The sequence below is a fragment of the Phaseolus vulgaris genome, chromosome 3 (genome assembly GCF_051622355.1).
Source record: "Phaseolus vulgaris cultivar YP4 chromosome 3, ASM5162235v1, whole genome shotgun sequence".
NCBI lineage: Eukaryota > Viridiplantae > Streptophyta > Magnoliopsida > Fabales > Fabaceae > Phaseolus > Phaseolus vulgaris.
Genome location: NC_143500.1, coordinates 12595167 through 12608599, shown reverse-complemented (window position 1 = coordinate 12608599; position 13433 = coordinate 12595167). Strand labels below are relative to the sequence as shown.

The 13433-nt window shown below is 35.1% G+C and overlaps 1 protein-coding gene and 1 pseudogene across 1 annotated transcript; both read left to right on the top strand.

Moving 5' to 3' along the window:
- The first annotated feature begins 6303 nt into the window (after positions 1–6303).
- Positions 6304–8310, top strand: LOC137806611 (pectate lyase). The gene is made up of 4 exons (XM_068606823.1): positions 6304–6682; positions 6837–7491; positions 7578–7820; positions 7918–8310. Exons 1-4 carry the CDS (start codon positions 6462–6464, stop codon positions 8140–8142), a joined length of 1344 nt encoding a protein of 447 aa, XP_068462924.1. The 5' UTR covers positions 6304–6461; the 3' UTR covers positions 8143–8310.
- A 1003-nt stretch (positions 8311–9313) lies between these two features.
- On the top strand, positions 9314–10407 carry LOC150028689 (uncharacterized; annotated as a pseudogene).
- The last annotated feature ends 3026 nt before the right edge of the window (positions 10408–13433 follow it).

Here is a 13433-nt window from a genome sequence, read left to right as displayed (position 1 = left end):
GCTGGAGCGTTCGAGGCGCGTGGATGTGACGTGCTGTCAGGAGGTGCAGAGTCGCATGATCTGGACCGTTGATACTGAGTTGATCCAACGATACAAATTAAGAGTGACAGTTCGTATTCACCTATTGCTCCACCTATAAATAGGAGTGGTGGTGGGTTCCATCTTTCACGCGTTAACCGTGAATTTGTTGTGAGAATCTGAGAGTTGAGAGTGTTTGCCTTAGAATCTGTGTGTACCGGTTGAAGAGTCTTTGGAGGTAACCATGTCTTCCCTTTCTGTTACCATTTTATTTTCACATGTGTCAGGGGGTCCGAGTAGGGGAGGGCCGATGACTGTAGATATTAGTTATATTAATACCGAGAGCACTGAGAAGTCCTCTTGGGCTGTTGATTCTGTAAGTAGGAATAATGTAGAGCCTGTAGCGTCGTCTTCTTCTTCTCTAAGTGCATACGAAGAGGAAGAGGTTCGAGAAGCCGACTACGCATGGGTGGATAATTGGGTTCAAGAGGTTTTCTCCAAATTTTGACAACCATCCATGCTCTAGACTTTTGCCGAGAGTGTAGATATTCTTTTAGAGGGTGTTTTGGATGGTCTACTATCCTTACGTAGGTGTAGGGAGTATGAAACCATTTGTCTGGGTAGGGGGAGAGAACCCAAAGATTTTTTCTATTTCTATTCTTGCTTAATCTCGGATATTCATGTCCGTTTTCCTTTCGATGACTTTACTATGGAGGTTTTGCGCGTCTTAAACGTGGCTCCCACTCAGTTACATCTGAATAGCTGGGTTGCACTTAGAGCCTTTTGGCTGCTCTTCGATGTTGTTCCCATTGTTCAGTTGCGTGTTGTTCGACACTATCAAATTTCACAATCATGTCATCGACATACACTTCCATTGTCTTCCCAATTTGCTTTCGAAAAATCCGATCCATCAACCTTTGGTAGGTCGCCCCTGCATTCTTCAATCCGAAAGGCATAACTTCATAGCAAAAGTTAGCCCTTTCGATCAAGAAAGTTGTCTTCTCTCGGTTTGCCAGATTCATAGGTATTTGATTGTACCCAAAATATGCGTTGAGAAAGTTTAAGACTTTGTGATCGGCAACTCCATCTATCTGTCGGTCGATACTAGGCAGCGAATACGCATCTTTAGAGCAGGCCTTATTAAGAATAGTGTAGTTGGTATACATCCGCCAGTTCCCATTGTTCTTATGAACCAACACTATATTCGCTAATCAGGTAGTGTAATGTACCTCCCAATAAACTTGACATCCAGGAGCTTGCGCACTTCTTGCTCCGCGATCAATGTCTTCTCTTCTCCCATTCTTCTCTTCTTTTGGGCTACCGACTTTGCCTCCTTGCAAACTGAGAGCTTGTGGAAAATAATTCTAGGATCTATGTCCGACATGTCGGCTGTCGTCCAAGCAAACACATCAAAGTTTTTAGCCAACATGGTGATTACATCCGTATCCTCTTCGTTCAAGGTCGAACCCAGACGAGTATTTTATCTTGGTTGGCCCATCTGCCATGAGACAGTCTCTTCCTTCGGTTTTAGCGAGGCTCATCATTCGGCCTCGGGTCCAGATCATTCATAATTGTAACCTGATGAGCTTCAAGCCTTTGACTTGGTGTCGGAAGGGGAATTCTTAGATTTGTGACATAACATTCCCTCGTAGTCTTCAATCTAGATGAAGGGTCACGACATCCCTGCCTCGACTCCTGGTATTGAAGGGGAATTTCATGGCAAGATGAGTAGTCGAGACTATGGCTCCCAACTTGTTTAGGGATGGCCTCCCTAGAAAGATGTTGTACAATGTCTCCACATCCACCAGTAGGTATCTGATCCTGATTGTTTTACAACATTCATTTCCCTCGCTAAACTTAGTGTCGAGGTCAATGTATCCTCGAGTGTCTATTCTTTCTCCCGAGAATCCGACTATTTGTTCATTAAACGACACCACGACATCTTGAGATAAACCAATTTTCCTGAATGTTTTCTAGTAAAGGATGTTGACTGAGCTTCCTTGATTTATCAGCATTTTCATGACCACAAAATTGGCCACTTCGATGGTTACCACCATCGGATCATCATGCTTTGGATCGATAGTTCTAAAGTCGACATCGATGAAGGTAATAGGAAATATACTTCTTCTTCCCCTTCTATAGTCTCCTGGACTGTTGGATCTCCATTAAGTTTTTGCTTCGTCTAAGTATTCTCCTTCTTCAAGGTCGCTATCTCTTTCACATTCTTTCTCTTCATTCCTTGGATCTCCTCCTTATTTTTCTTCTTAAGCATCTCCATCTCCCTCCTCATTTGCATTATCAAAACCATTGGGTTAAGTTGGATTGTCTCTGCCTCTCCTTGCATATTCCTGTCGTTGCCTGTCATGTTCCTCTTTGTTACCATGTGGACACTTTGAAAGGTTTCTTCTTGGTCCCACGGTGGACACCAAAAATGTTCTTACAAGGTTGAGTTCCTCCTAGAGTGACTCCTTTTGTCTTCTTCCGGTCTTCACGGCCTCCAGGCACGGTGGTCTCCGATTGGTTCTTCCTTTCACCGAGATGAGTAAAGGGAACCAACAAAGGCACTCTATCAAGTTAGTTCGAGTACAATGTGCAGGTGAGTCGAGAGAGAAAAATTACCTTTGGCACTGAGTTTCCTGTGGTATTTATTCCTTTTGGATGAACCTCAACTATCATGCGCTTGCTCGTTGGTCCAAAAGAGGGCCTAATCGTGCCTTAATCACAATTTACAACTAATCTGGCTTAATTACGGTTAATTGTAGGTTTATGGGCTATGTTTGGATTAGGAGAATTATTTGGCCTTCTCGATCATTCGACCATGTCGGCGTTCTCGGCTATCCGGTAATACATATTTGAATGCTAGGAATAGATTTGAAATGTTAATTGTTTTATAACATCTGTTATAATGATAAGAATTTTTTTATAAATATATGAGAAATCGATATTTAGGACACAATCTTAATAATTTTATATGTCAGGAATCAATATGAGTGGTTTTTATATGTGCACCAATGTAAATCAAGATGTAATGTTATATGTTTTTATTCATTAAAACTACAGACGAGTAAGAAGGATTAACCTCATTCCCAATTTTTTTAATTGAATTATTTTACTCATTTATTTTGTTTTCATTTAATTTTTATGCAAACTTATGTCAATATCTTTCAAATATTTTTTTTATCAGCAATGAAAAAATAATATAAAACGGAACACTTAAGGGTGTCCCAACCCTTTTACACCAATAACAAGAACCACCTGTTGGAGATCCCACATCGACTAGAGATTAGAGCCTTTCATTGTATATAAGTGGGTGCAAACCTCAACCCTATGAGCCGATTTTATGCGGTTGAGTTAGGCTTAAAGTCCACTTCGTAATATGGTATCAGAGCCATTTCGAGTCTATCCTAGCGAGTGTTTGTTGGGCCTATCGTGCCACCCGCTATCGGGCCGCTATCGGACCACCCATAATATATAGTCCCACGCACGAGTTGGTAGTCTCGGCGTGAGGGGGGTGTGTTGGAGATCCCACATCGACTAGAGATTAGAGCCTTTCATTGTATATAAGTGGGTGCAAACCTCAACCCTATGAGCCGGTTTTATGGGGTTGAGTTAGGCTTAAAGTTCACTTCGTAATACCACCACTTCACAATAACCTTAAACTATTATAGACCCCCCCACTCCCTATACAGATCCAAAGGATACAAAATTTTTCCAAAAAACAACATAGTTGGATAGCTTGCCTTGGATAGCATAAACCAGAACACTATACCTTGGATTTCATTCATAAGATACTAGAAAAAGCTGCATGAGTCATCGAAAAACAATTCAACCTTTCAAATCTAATTATTGTAAATATTCTTATACTTAGTGAACATTACTATTAGAATTTTAAATAACTGTTCCTTATGGGTTTGATATCCGTCTTTAAAGACAAATTTTTACTTTTGACTCGGTACACTTACAGTAAAATAGTAAAATATTCATTAGTACGAGGTTGCCAAATAGAAAATGAGAGTGGAGTGTGGAGGAGGACTTGCTAAATTTGGTAAGGAAGCAATGCCTCTCTAAGTTTAGAGCACTCAAACTTTGTAGCCCCTTTCAACAATTGGAAGAACAACTTAAACTTCTCAACAAACTTAGGAACAAACCGAGATAGTGCAATGAGCTTTTCATTCAATCATTGCAGTTCTTTGTGATTGATTACTCGAACTTCTAGTGCTTGTGATGACCTAACACTTGTCTGGTTGGCTTCAATTCCTCTTTGATAATCATGAAATCCATAAATTTTTCACCTTGTACATCAAAAAAATATTTTTCCGAATTAAGGTGCATGTTATGTGTTTAAGTTTGACAAAACACTTTCTCCAAATCGGCATGGTGATTTTTTGCCGAAAATCTTGATCATCATGTCATGAACATAAATCTTCATGATAGATCCGATTAGGTTGGCGAAGACCTTATCCATCAAACACTGATAAGGAACACCTGTGTTTTTAAGCCCAAATGACAAGATCTTTTAACAAAATATTAACAAGAGTATGATGAATAAACTTAATAATTTAAGTTAGATACTATTTGGAAAGTTATATGAACGTATTCTCATCAAACTAAATGATCTTCTATTAACAACGTTCTTGTTTATTTGTGTTTATATTGAAAACAATAAAATCATTTTTAGTTGTTTTAAATTATAATTTTTCAATTAATGCAAACTTGATGAAAATATATTTACAATGGTAATGAATTGAATGTTGGATTCAAAGCATGACAGACAATTCCATAACTTGTCAGCATTTTACTTAAAACACAAAAATAAATCAAGTAATAGAATAAATCTTCCAAGGACTACTAATTACAAATGTTATTATATACACTAGTGCAAAGTTGAAATTTCGTGTCTACTTAAAAGTTGGAGGTTAGTAGTGGAGTATGTGATTTGTTTTTAAAAAATGTTATTTAATTAAGTTGGAATGTTATTGGTATTAAAAACTGTATTGAAGTTAGAATAGTTAAATAAAATAGTATAGTAATTTATTTTTTAGAGAATAAATACTTTGAAAAAAATGTACAATTAACCAAATGATGATTTGCAAAAGAAAGCGACATGTCGTTTTGCTAGTATTATTTTGATTTCATTATTTTATTTTTATTTTTATTATTTATTTATTTTATTCAATTTAATCCCCCAATTAATGAAGAGATTCATTCAAATTCCTTAATTTTTTAAAACACGATAATATGATCACTTTCCATTCAATTAATAATAAAATCGTTGATAAACAAATATTGACTATTTTAATTTACAGATAATAGAGTTTATAATCATTGCATAGTACTAAAAATGACAATATTTTAACGTAGAAAAAGTCACACTGTTGTATTTGTAAAGGATTTGAGTGAACCTTAAAATGATTATATTGTTGAATTTTTAAAACTGAGAAGTTTGATTAAATTTTTTTTATTAACGTTGAACAAAATAAGTAAGTAAATAGATGAAAAAGTTGGTTTTTTTTTTTTTTTTTTTTTTTTTTTTTTTTTTTTTTACAAAATGAAGTTATTTTGATTTTGTTTCTTTCATAACATGTTATCTTTTTATATTAAAATTTAAAAAATAATGAATTTTTTTACTAGTAAAATATTTGGAAAACAAACTTATAATAAAATTCATAAAATATTGAATGATAAAATGTGCATATAGACCTGATAGTTAATGAAAATTTTATAAAAGCACCCAAGGAAAAAAAGTAGTGTAGAGAAATTTTTATGGTGATGTTTCCATCACTTTTCAGTAAACATAGGCTCAAAATTGTCTACTTAAATCTTAACTATAATTCTTAAAAAAAATCTAACTATAATCTACAATTTATCAGTTCTTTATAAAACAAACAAACTCATTTTAATGCTTATATACTGCTGACAAAAAAATCCAGAAATGAACTGGGATAATGCGAGAGTCACTTGTTAATGCATTTCCAATTTTTTTTTTTATAATTTCAAATAATTACAATTTACTGTTATATAAAGATTACTTTTGACACACATAACAACCAAGTTTAATAATATAATAATATATATTATAATTTTATATTAAAAAATAAATGAGATGGATCACTCATTGTTTTTATGCAGATAAGACATTGCAATTGCAGTGCTAATTATATGCATGCCCTAAAAAAATTGTTCAGTAATTGGTTACCCGTTGTTTTAGCCTTTTATATCTCCAACAAGATCCAAATTTGGCTTTTGAATCGCATTTTTGAATGTTGCTATCTCTCTATCATGTCCATATAAATACCTCCTCTACATTCCATTCATAATCAGACAGAGAAGCTCGTCTTCATACACTCTTAAGAAGGTTTCTTTGCTTTTATTCTATTGGTGGTGGCCGAGGTTAAGAGAAAACCTTGGCAACCATCAGTGAAAAATAAAATAAACATATAAATATGGCGATAAGGCAGAATCTTTTGGTTCTGCTTTCTTTGGCAGTCTTAATCCCTACCTTGAATGCCAATACCTTGGAGAGTGAAGAGTATTGGCAGAAGCATGAGAACGAGTTTGATCCATACTGGAAGGGAAGGGCAGAAACGGCTGCAGTGGACAATAATGCAGCATATTTTCCTGATCCATATTCAGTCTCCGGAAACCTCTCTTCCAGTGTTAGCGAGTGAGCCTTCTCATACCTTAACACCTTCCATTTCCTTTCTTATAACAATGCATGTTTATGTATAAGCTATATCAAATGATCTTGGCATAATAATTCATTTTCATGATTACATTATTTGTGAGGGGATAATTGTTGATTTTTTTTGACAAAACAGACTTATAGTTGGGAAGGATAAGAGAAGGAACTTGAAGGGACAACGTTATACTGGTCCATGCATGGCCACCAACCCCATTGACAGATGCTGGAGGTGTGACCCCAACTGGGCCAACAACAGGCAGAAGCTTGCAGATTGCGTTCAGGGCTTTGGAAGAAACACTGTTGGAGGAAAGGGTGGTCCATTCTACGTGGTCACTGACCCTTCAGATGACAACATGGTGGACCTAAAGCCAGGAACTCTTCGCCATGCAGTTACACGTACTGGCCCATTGTGGATTATCTTTGAACGCAGCATGATGATCAAACTCAAGCAGGAGCTCATCATGACCAGCGATAAGACCATTGATGGAAGAGGCGTTGAGGTCTACATTGCCAGTGGTGCTGGCATCACCGTCCAGTTTATCCGCAACGTCATCATCCATGGAATTAAGGTCTACGACATTCAGGTTCATGGGGGTGGAATGATCAGAGATTCCGAGACACATTATGGGCTGAGGACTCAGAGTGATGGAGATGGCATTTCCATCTTTGGTTCTAGCAATATCTGGATCGATCATGTTTCCATGAGAAATTGCTATGATGGACTTATTGATGCCATCATGGGATCCACTGCCATTACCATCTCCAACAGCCATTTCACAGACCACAACGAGGTATTTTTTTTTTATCCCATTGGAATTTTCTTTATTATCTGGTTTTGGTATTGGGTTTGAGTAGTTTGTGTGTGTGCATGGTGCAGGCGATGCTCTTCGGTGCCAGTGACAGCTATGATAAGGATAAGATCATGCAAATCACTCTTGCATTCAACCACTTCGGGAAGAGATTAGTTCAAAGGATGCCCAGATGCAGATATGGTTTCGTCCATGTGGTTAACAACGATTACACTCACTGGGAAATGTATGCCATTGGTGGCAGCAAGCACCCCACAATCATCAGCGAGGGTAACAGATTCATTGGCCCTGACAACGTACATGCGAAAGAGGTATGGTATTAGAGACTTGAAAAGGAATTATTGTATGTAGTTATTGATCTGATATGATATATTGAGATATAATTTGTTACATTTTGGTTTGATGAAGATCACAAAGAGAGAATACAGTCCTGAGAGCGAGTGGTCATCATGGCAGTGGAGATCAATCAACGATGAGTACATGAACGGAGCATTTTTTGTGCAATCTGGGCCTGAGCTTGTTGATAGACCCTTCTCAAGGCAAGACATGATCAAAGCCAAGCCAGGAAGTTACGTGGGAAGGCTCACACGCTATGCTGGCAGCCTTAGTTGCAGAGTCGGTCTTCCTTGCTAATTAATTTACACATGAGATCAAAGAAAAAGATATACATCTCTACCCCCAACGCCATACATATACTGTTCAAAAATTATAAATTTTATTAATTTCATTTTTCTTTCTATTATTATCTCTTTTAGTTTTTGTATCACTTATCAAATATAAATTATCCTTTTTTTTCATTTATCTATTTCCACTACACCATTTACAACCTTATTAAAAATATTACAATATATAATTTTTATCATTTTTTCATATAAATGTAACTATAGATAATGTAAACATGTTAACATTTTGATAAATGTTATTATAAATAACACTAACATAATATATAGTAACAGTTTTTTTAAATGTTATTAAGAGACATTTTTTATTTTAATTAAATAAATAAATAATACGCTTTGTGTGTATTTATCAAAATTATTATTCCACTTAAAATTTTTATTAAATATAGATTGGTTTAGAAATAAAAAAATATTAATTAATTTTTTTGTATTCACTAAATTAACTCTAGAAAAATACATATTTCTACTAATTTTTTTAAGACAAATTTTTCTTTAAAAAATACTTATAAATTTTGCTATGCATAACAATTTGCAAGAAATTGTATTTTAATAAAATTGACAAGAAATCTGCAATCTATTTATCTGTGAATTTTTTTACATTGCAGAAAAATAAAATATAGATTATTTTGTTAAATTAATTATAAGAATTTAATTATATTTTTTCTTTATGTATTTAGAAATGTAAAACTTTTTAAAAATATTCTTAATCTCAAATATTTATTTAATCATAATTAATAATTTTTTCATTTATTTTATATAAATATTTCTATAAGAAATTATCATAAACTATAAATACTATTAATCATATTATTACTATGTTTATAAAAATATTATATTATATTTTTTATTAGATAACATTATATCATATTAAAATAAATATAATATACAAAACGTTAAAACTAGTAGTAGAACAACTATTTCTCGGTGGAAAAATGATAGTTTGACAACTCTTGGAGTTGTATACAACCCTTGATGTGATATGTTTAGAAATAAATATATATAGTAAAGGGTAAATTTGTAATTAAGTGATATAAAAAAGTATTAAAATAATAGTATTGGGAGTTGTAATGTGGTTATATAAAAAATTGTGGTTGTCCATATATCATTGCCCTTCTCGGTGTTGTATGGGTTCAACAGTGTTAGTCAGTTGTTAGTGTTGGCGTCCAACCCAGTGCTCACGGACGGTACATGTCTTCCCAATATAGTTGGGAACAATAGCGTGCGACTGTTACATTTAAAGTGAGTCTTAGAGTTAGGTGAGCGATGTAGTGACTCATCGCTTCTACCGCTTTAGTGTCTATAAATAAACTTATTGTAAACGAAATTTTAACAAGTAATAATACACACATTCCCTTGCTTCTATTTTTTCTTCTGTTCTATATTTTGTTTTTTTTTCTCGGTTCGAAAATCGCGATTGGGTTTCCTTCCTTCAGCCTTTATCTTCGGTTGTGTAACAAGGAAGAACGTTTGTCCACACACATGGATTCTCGGTTTATCGAATTAGCTACATCTTTGAAAGACACCATCCAAGATTTGGTGAAACAAAATACTGATGCCAAAAGCCTCAATCTAGCACCAAAGTTAGCTGCACACACAAGACATCATTCTTCTTCTTCATACGTCTGCGGTACTCGCTTGGCCAGAATTGACTTTCCTAGATTTAATGGAGACAATGTCAGTCTTTGGATCTGTCAATGCGATAATTATTTCTTGATCAATAATAACCCGGATGAAATTAAAGTGAAACTGACTATTGTTCATTTGGAAGGTAAAGCTTTGCAGTGGCACACGACTTTAACCAAAACTTCTCCCCATTCCTCTTTCTTGTCATGGTCTGATTTTACTAAACGATTGATCGAGCGATTTGGAAATATATGTGACTAAGTATCATGATGAATTTGATTCAATTATTACAAGATTAAATCTTTTAGATGCTTATGTTTTAAGCTGTTTTCTTGGTGGCCTCAAGAAAAATGTACAAATGATTGTCAGAATGTTTCAGCCTCCAACTGTAAGTCGGGCTTTTGCCCTTGCAAGGATGTATGAGGCTGCTAATCCTGTCTTTAATTTGATCAAGAATCAAAGAGGAGTCTTGGGTCCTGCACCAACATTTCCAATGGGGTCTCAACCAAATTCACATACCAAGCCTAAATTTCAGAGAAAACTTACACCGGCGTACGTGTCAAAGAGGAGAGCGAAAGGACTATCCTATTTTTGAGAGGAACCTTATTCCATGGAGCATAGTCTGGTTCATAAGAAATTGCAGATTTATGTGATGGAGATGGACGACAACGACATTACCGTTGAGGACACTATCGATGAGGAGAGGGAGCCGACACAGTCGACTGAACCACAAATCTTTGTTAATGCATTAACAAGGGTAGCAGGATTTCGAATCATGCAGACTACAAGATATTATTAGAAAAAACCAATGCACATTTTGATTGACAATGGTAGTACCCACAATTTCTTGAACAAATGCAACCTTTAAATGTTGTTGTGGCGGAGGGATCTAAAATATCAATTTCTTCTATGGTCAAGAATTTCAAGTGGACTATTCAACATACAACTTTTACAGCAAATATGTTGTTACTTCTCTTGGGGTGTTGCAATTTGGTCTTGGGCATAAAATGGCTGATACAACTAGGATATATCATCTGGAACTTTGATAAACTTACTATGGAGTTTAAAGTCCAAGGAAGGATGTTGAATCAAGTGTGATCAAAAGCTTTGAAGAATCCAAATCCTAGCATTTGATGGAAGGCTGAAGTTCCTTGGAGTTGCTGCTGTGTTTTTAGAGTAGGATCTGGGTAGTTATCTTTGTAATCCACTCTTTGTTGAATCTAAAGCTTAAGTGTTTTCAAATCTTTTAGGTTTAAAGTGTTTTTCAAACTAAGTGAAAAACAACCTGTTGTTTTGTCAAAACAACCGATTGTTTTACACTTAGGTGTTTTTGAAAAGGTTGAAAACTGTTTTGGTTGGTTGACTTGCTGCCAAACCAAAACAATCGATTGTTTCATGAAATCAATCGATTGTTTGTTTGAAAATCTTAACAGAATCTGTTTTGTTAGTTAAGTGTGCTTTAAATGATTTTATAACTGAATGCGCTTCTGTTTTAAATGCTTTGACCAATATTTGAAAACTTTAAATAGTTTGTTAATGTTTTATAACAAACAAGAAAAGAGAAAAACAGATTTGAGTTTTCCAGAGATTGCTTTCAAGATTTGAGTTTTCACCTTTGAGCTTTGGTTTTCTCAAGAGAGAGTGGAATAGGATTACATCGGTATTGATTTCAGTTCATTCTGTAACAAGTGTAATTCGTTCTGAATACTTTGTACATTCTGGTGTTGTAAAGCCAAGAAGGGTTGTGTGCTCTTGAGGTTTTCAAGATCAACATTCTTGGTGGGCGTGCTGAGCCAAAGGAAGTGTGTTTCTTGAGGGGATCAAGGTCACTTCTTTGATGGTGTGTGTATGTAATCTGATTCTGATTACTTAGTGGATTCCCCAGTGGTTTCTGGGAAACTGGATGTAGCTCTTGGTTTAAGAGTGAACCAGTATAAACTGTTTGTGCATCTTTCTCTTCCTTAAACTCTTTAAATTCAGTTGTTATTGTTTTACTAATATAAACAACCGATTGTTTCGTAGAAACAACCAATTATTTTTCTGGTGCTTTGCTGTTTTAAGCTTTGTTTCTTGGCTAACTAAATTCCTAATCTGGTTTCTTGCAAAGAATTTCATTCTAGCTTAAAAAGTTTGCGAAAACCCCCTTTAAACAATTCACCCTCCTCTCATTTAAGGCCATACATTCTAACAATTGGCATCAAGAGCTTGGTATTTGAAAAATACTCAAGTTTGATCCTAAAATCTTTTTTCAATGGCTGAAAAACTACCTTTTGGAGAGGGTGCTTCAATCAACAGACCACCTCTATTCTGTGGTTTGAATTATCAATTATGGAAAGTTAGAATGAAAATCTTTGTTGAATCTCTTGACAAGGGAATTTGGGATGCAATTGAAATTGACCCATTTTATTCCAAAATTTGAAAAGATGGATCTTCCATTGAAAAACCTTGGTCTCAATGGACTGATTCTAAAAACAAGAAGGCCAAATTTGATTGTATTGCTAAGAATATCATAACATCTGCCTTGAATTCAGATGAATTTTTCAGGATTTCTCAGTGCTCATTGGCCAAGGAGATGTGGGACACTTTGGAGGTGACTCATGAAGGAACCAATGATGTGAAAAGAGCTAGAAAGCATACTCTAATTCAGGAATATGAAATGTTTAGAATGCTTAAGGGTGAGTCAATTGCTGAAGTACAAAAGAGGTTCACCCACATCATCAATCACCTTATGAGCCTTGGGAAAACCTTTGATAAAGAAGAACTAAACCTCAAGATCCTCAAGTGTCTTGATAGATCATGGCAACCTAAGGTGACAACAATTTTTGAATCAAAAGATTTGACATCCTTGACAACGACTTCATTATTTGGTAAGCTTAGAGAACATGAGTTAGAAATGAATAGACTCAATGTTCAAGAAAGTGAAGACAAGCATGTGAGAAGCATTGCCTTGAACGCTGCCAAGCACAAAAGCAAGCAAGAGTCAAGTGATGAAAGTGAAGAAGAAAACCTTAGTTTGCTGTCCAAGAAGTTTATTAGATTCTTGAAGAGAAATCACAACAAAGTATCCAACAAAGAAAGGTATGGCAACAAGAAAACTAGTGATTTCAATTCTAACAATTATACTTGCTTTGGTTGTGGTGAACAAGGGCACATAAAAGCTGATTGTCCAAACAAAGAAAGCAATGAAAAGAAATCAAGCTACAAGGAGAAAAAGGGAAAATCAAGAAGAGCATATATTGCTTGGGATGAAAATGAAGTCTCCTCATCAAGCTCCTCATCAAGTGAAGATGAAAAAGCAAACATATGCTTGATTGCAGAAGGAGATGATGAGTCATGTAGCTCAAGCAATGTAAGTTCATGTGCTTCCCTAAGTGCTGAAAATTATAGTAAATTGCTTCAAGATTTTTAAGAAACTCATGAAGAAGCTAACCGATTGGTTCTCTTAAACAACCGATTGAAAGGGCTTAACAACTGGCTTGAAAAGAGGGTTAAGACACTTGAAGAAGAGCTAGAAAAATCAAAAATTGATTTTGAAAAGCTTGAAAAACATTGCAAAAACTTTTTTGATGTGTGACTCTCTTGTTTGTGAAAATTGTGAAAATCTTGAAAAGAAAGTTCATT

Coding starts and splice junctions, on each gene's coding strand:
- LOC137806611 (XM_068606823.1), top strand. CDS start 6,462: ATGGCGATAAGGCAGAATCTTTTGGTTCTGCTTTCTTTGGCAGTCTTA. Junction 6,683..6,836: donor CTCTCTTCCAGTGTTAGCGA/GTGAGCCTTCTC, acceptor TTGACAAAACAG/ACTTATAGTTGGGAAGGATA. Junction 7,492..7,577: donor ATTTCACAGACCACAACGAG/GTATTTTTTTTT, acceptor TGCATGGTGCAG/GCGATGCTCTTCGGTGCCAG.